Source organism: Gastrolobium bilobum, unplaced genomic scaffold, assembly GCF_033153095.1.
Source record: "Gastrolobium bilobum isolate Gb01-03AN ecotype WA unplaced genomic scaffold, APGP_CSIRO_Gbil_v1 utg26470, whole genome shotgun sequence".
Taxonomy (NCBI): domain Eukaryota; kingdom Viridiplantae; phylum Streptophyta; class Magnoliopsida; order Fabales; family Fabaceae; genus Gastrolobium; species Gastrolobium bilobum.
Window position 1 is genome coordinate 118,177 of NW_026898999.1, and position 5,517 is coordinate 123,693.

Sequence of the window (5,517 nt, forward strand, 5' to 3'; positions counted from 1 at the left end):
TCCTATTTAAATGAACTTGTAGTATTAATGCACCAGCTATGTGGCTTCCATCAGCTTAAACAAAAGGTTGCAGAATGAAAAGTAAATGCAAAATGTTCTAGCTTCGAATTTTCTTCCAACAAATTTGCACCAACATCGAAAAATAATCAGAACCACTTGCTACCAAGTGGGTAAGATATTTGAACCAAACAGAGCCAATACAGCCTAACAATATAAAAATAGGAGCAATGTGAGAAGATTAGGGACTTAGGTTTAGAGAAGGAAGAAAGGCGATGACAGGATATGTGGGTTTTGTCCTTTTTGTATATTATATTTTATATTTTTTATAAAAAAAAAAACTCAACTCGAGAGCTAGCCCGTTTAATCCGCAGGTTGGCTAGTTTTTTCCCGAGCTGGTTGGGGTCGGGTTGTGTAAGAACCCGCACCGCTAATTAAGGAAATTAATTAGATAATTATGAGATAATTCCATAATTGACCCTAATAATTATTATAAGGCTTTAATAATTATAATAAGTGACTAATAATGTTGAAAATCGCTTTTCTGACGAAAAGCGCAGATACCGGTTCTGCTAGTCGGTATAAATGCGTATCGATAAAGTATCCCGAAAAATTATAATAAGTGCATGAATATTCCTAGAATAATATGTAGGACTGTGAAAACGAGTTTCAAGTTAAAATAATGAGAGTTGGTGTAAAAAACTGATATTGGCTATGAAAAGCACGTACCAGAAAGGTGCTCCGAAAAATAAAATAAAAATATGATAATTCTTGTAAAATTGAGTAGGTTAAGAATCCAAAGTTTGGGATTAAAATGCTAAGCGTAGGAATTAAAGTTAATATTGTGTGATTAATTTAAGTGGCCTATAAATAGACCATTTCACACAATCCTAGGCTGATTCTCCAGCTTTTAAGCGTGAGTTGGCTACTGTGTGAGTGTCTCCTTGTTGGTCATCCTCTTCCTTGGCTTTCTTGCATGAAAAACCTCCCAAGTTACCTATTTTTCCATTGATTCTTCTTCTTTCTACTTGGCAAACACTTGGTAGAGTGGTTTGGAAGGGTTGAGCCAGCCTTATACTGAGTTTTTGTCTCTGTTTTGGGGAAGGGAGAGGGCTGGTTGTTTTGGTTGAGTGTTGTGACCATCATTGTCTTGATTGTTGAAGCTCCAAGTGTCAACCTTGGTGGAGAAAGACCAAGTCTTGCAAACCATTTTCGTGCTCTGTGTATAGTCAGTCTTGAGGAGCTGTTGGTGAGCTCCAAGAGCACTCCTTTCTCTTTTTTAAGCTTTGGGGTGAGTTACCTAACCTTGATCTTTAGTTTTAATGGTTTAAAGGTGATGTCTTTGCATGTTAATGAGTTAAACAAGTAACCAACTGATATGTGAACCTAAATGGACTTAAAGATGCATGCTTTAACATTTTAAAGTGTTAAAAATGGAACCTTGAAGGGATATCTTCGCGAAAATGCAAACTGCATTATGTCGCGAAATATCCAGATATTTGGCTGTAAATATCCGGATATGGATATCCGGATATGGGTTTCTGGATATCCGGATATGGATATCCGGATATGGGGTTCTGGATATCCAGATATTGATATCCGGATATTGGAAGAGAAATATCCGGATATGTGATATCCGGATATGTTCCCGAGGAATATCCGGATATTCTGGGTTTTCGAAGAACAATAGTTGCACTGTTTATACAGAATGATGTTTGGGGTTTGTGGACCCTAGATTGGCTAAGTTGAACCTCTGTAATAATTAACTAAGTCAGAATCTAAGTGATTAAGGACTTGTGGCTTTGTGAGAAGTCTTAAGACATGAAAAGTAAAGGAAAGATGTTGTCCTTGTGTCTTGTGCTTGTCGTATATGATTATTGATATATCTATCGGTCCAAAACAGATTGTGATTATGCTGAGTTTGGACCTTGAGCTGGGTTGGATTCTTGGTTGGGATAGCTAGCTTGAAAGGTAAGCTTTCGTGTCCTCGGATTAGTCTGTTGTTTGTTCCACCGACCTCCATGGGAGGGTGGTTTATATGCATGGTATGCTTTTATGAAAGATGAAATATGCATTGATATATGCCTGAGATGTATTAAGTTAATTGTTGACTAGTTGCACAATCAGACAGTGGTGTGTAAGACATGTAGTGTATGAAAGTGATGTTGTCACTTACACGATCAGACATTGACTCTGGTGTGTAAGGCATAAGACTGCGAATCTTATGTTTAGATGGGTCGCAGACGTGCATAATCCCTATCTTGTTCCCTGGCCAGTCGAACCGCATTTACATACATCACATGATTAATGAATTATAGTATTTAGCTCGTTGAGCAAGAGATTATACTGTCATGATATATATGCCTTAACATGAACATGCATTGAAATTAGTGGTTTTGAACTTATATTATACTTGTAAGTGAGCTTGGGGCGGAAGAGTCCTTGAGGACCCCTTGTCTTACTGAGATTTCTTATTTAGAGATCTCACCCCACGTTTGGGGGCGCTTATTTCAGGTTCAGGTAATTTGGGGGCTGATGCCTCTGGCGGCAGGAGGCCTGAGCTTAGTTGATGATATTACTGGTTATATGCTGGCATGACTGGATTTAGATGCTGTTTATGTTTTCCGCCTTTATATTATATTGTTGCTATGTTGAGACTTGTTGGGCTTTGTTGCCTTATTTGGGTGAGCATGAGAGTTGTCCATGCCACTATATTGTTAGTATTTTTAGCTTGAGTTGTATAAACTGCTAGTTGGTCCAGTCTACGTGTTGTAGTTCCGTGACTAGAGACATATATCTGTTATTTTAATTAATGAGGTATTTCAGTTAGCTGTCTTTTACAATTTACATACAAGCATGACTTTATTTAAATGATTAATTAAGCAAGTTGGTAATGATAATGACGTCATAAATGAAAAGAAAAAGATATTCCGCAATTTTAATTTAGCGCAATTTAATACGATGATATGATAACATTACCAGATATATACGAAGTGTTACAGGTTGACTCGAGTTGGCAGCTTATTTTTGTCAACTCAACCCGACTCATTTTTAATGAGTTACGAGCCAACCCGCTCATTTTTGTCAACCCTAATGTATACAATCATGTAACTAACTTCTTTGTATTTTACCTAACCCTGACCAACTATAATTGATTTAACTATAACCGCCACATAATTATCCACTTGACCGTAATAGGTCCTGATGAACTACCTATTGGGTTTGACGCTTTTGGATCGGACGTGTAAAAGCCCAACCAACAGATCAGTTGAAAAATGAAAGGAAAATAAAAAGCACGTCGCCCAAACAATTTTATTTTTTCAATTATATATTTTGTGTATGATTCAAATCTTGAATGGAAAAATTTGATATGCTCACATACTTCAAGGACACAAGCACCTTCGGGTATTAGCATGAAGTGAAACTCTCATAATTACATATTAGGAAAAATATTTCTACTTTTATTGTAGAAAATTTTTTCTGCTTATACTATTTTTTTCTCTCGCGTAAATAATGGAACTTTTTACTTTTATGTGAGTGTGACAAAAAAATAATTTCTGAAACAAAAACAAAAATATTAAACTTTTACATATTATATTAATTTTATGATTTTTTTTTTCTCCTCGAGATTATACAAGGACTTTCCCTGACCTAAATCTCATCCATCCAATAACCTTAGCTAAATCAACGTAACATTGCCTTTTTGTTTGATGATGTGTACTTGTGCAGTCTTTTTTGTCTTCAATTCTTTCATCTATTACACTGCAACATTCGTCACATATATGGAGAGGAAGACACCATATATCTAGTTGTACATACGGCGAATAATATGTTCTGAAATTAAACCTCTCTATTCTCATTCACCAAAAATTTAAGAAGAAAGGAAAACTTCTCGACCCATTTAAAGGTTGAAACATTGTAACAAGAAGGAAACTCAAGCAAGCATATATAGTTTTTCTAATCAGGACAAGAGTTGTTGTTGGATCATTATTGCTGTGTAACTTCCCTCCAATTTTGAATAGCTTGAGACACTACTTGTTCAATTAATTGTGCATCCAAAAGGCGTGTATCTTGATTATTCTCCTGGGACATTAACAAATAATTACTTGTGTCAGTGGCTCCACCCAAAAGGTTATATATAATGCAAGTACAATTAAAGGGTGTGTGATTTCCTGATATAGATTACTATACATGTGTGTGTGTGTGTATGCATGTCACATCATTACTTTGTTTCCAACAGCTTCTAAATTGAAGTTGTCTGCACAAGACACCCTAGCCTGGATCACATCAAGACCCAGCTTTTCAAATGCTTCCAATATGAACACTAGCAACCCTTGGCAACTCCTTTGACTCAGCACCTTGATCACAAAGCCCTCTTCTTGAGGTTCAACTTTAAGCTGCAAAATCATTAATAAAAATCACAAATTATATTATCTAATTATCATCTACTGCATTATATATACGGATTATTTAATTTTTGTGGTTAGTATATATATATATACCATAGGCATTGGATCATAGTTAATGATTTTTTGTGCTGTTGCAACTGGTAACTGGTTCAATTGATCTTGAAGCTTTTTCTTTAAACCTTGTATGTACTCTGACGCATCCAATACCACTGAGGTTCTACGGCGCTGCATAAACACCGAAAACAATCATCATATCTCAACATGATCTTCAATTATTGAACAATATGAATTTAGAGGCAAAAATAAAATATGCAAGAGACTAAATATATACAAGTAGAAAAGGGTTGATCAAAGTGAATGCTTTTTATTCAAATGCTAACATTAAGTGGAGAAATCTCCCTAGAAGCTTTGATTAAAGGAATGAAAAATTATTTGATAAGAGAAAGAGAATGTGATCAAAATGATAGACATGAAATGGAATTCAACTATGTTCCCCCTTTTGAAAATGGATTCTGCATCTAAAAGTTTATTTAGAAACTGAATGAGGGAAAATGGCATGCAAACAGAGAAGAAAGAGATGTTTCAGAGTAATCACTGAATGGGAGTATGTGATTGAACGAAGCACTTGTAAATTCCTGTACATGGCTGTTCGCTTGTGAACCCTGGAAACCATTCTCTCTCTCTCTCTCTCTCTCACAGGAGAACAATATACAAAAAAATCTAACCAATATTTGATGGCTTATAAAGAGGATGAGAACACAGAATCTTGTTGATCACATGTGATGCAGTACTTTAAGTTTTTTAGAATTACCACATGTATAAAAAAATTTAACTTCAAGGGCAATCTTGTTTTTTATACTCGTGTGATATTCATTGTCACTGAACCAATTTTGTTCTTCTCAAGTTAATTAAGACCTAGTTTGACACGTATAAGTTATAGAGAAAAGAATTTTAAAATAAAAAATGTCGAGTTAACAATGAAATAACTGTTGAGATATATAAAATTAAGAAAAAGTGTGTATCATTTTAAAGAATGTAAGTTGTGTTATTTTAAATGAGAGAAAAAGATAGATAAAGAAAGAGAGAGTGAACAAAAAAATATAAAGATGTG

General features: G+C 35.0%; 1 protein-coding gene across 1 annotated transcript; it reads right to left on the reverse strand.

The window, feature by feature from the left end:
- Positions 1 to 3,984: 3,984 nt before the first annotated feature.
- Positions 3,985 to 5,079, reverse strand: LOC133286180 (uncharacterized). Its single transcript, XM_061483564.1, has 4 exons — positions 5,002 to 5,079; positions 4,500 to 4,631; positions 4,224 to 4,394; positions 3,985 to 4,080 (listed from the first exon to the last, which is right to left on the reverse strand). Exons 1-4 carry the CDS (start codon positions 5,077 to 5,079, stop codon positions 3,985 to 3,987), a joined length of 477 nt encoding a protein of 158 aa, XP_061339548.1.
- Positions 5,080 to 5,517: the final 438 nt, after the last annotated feature.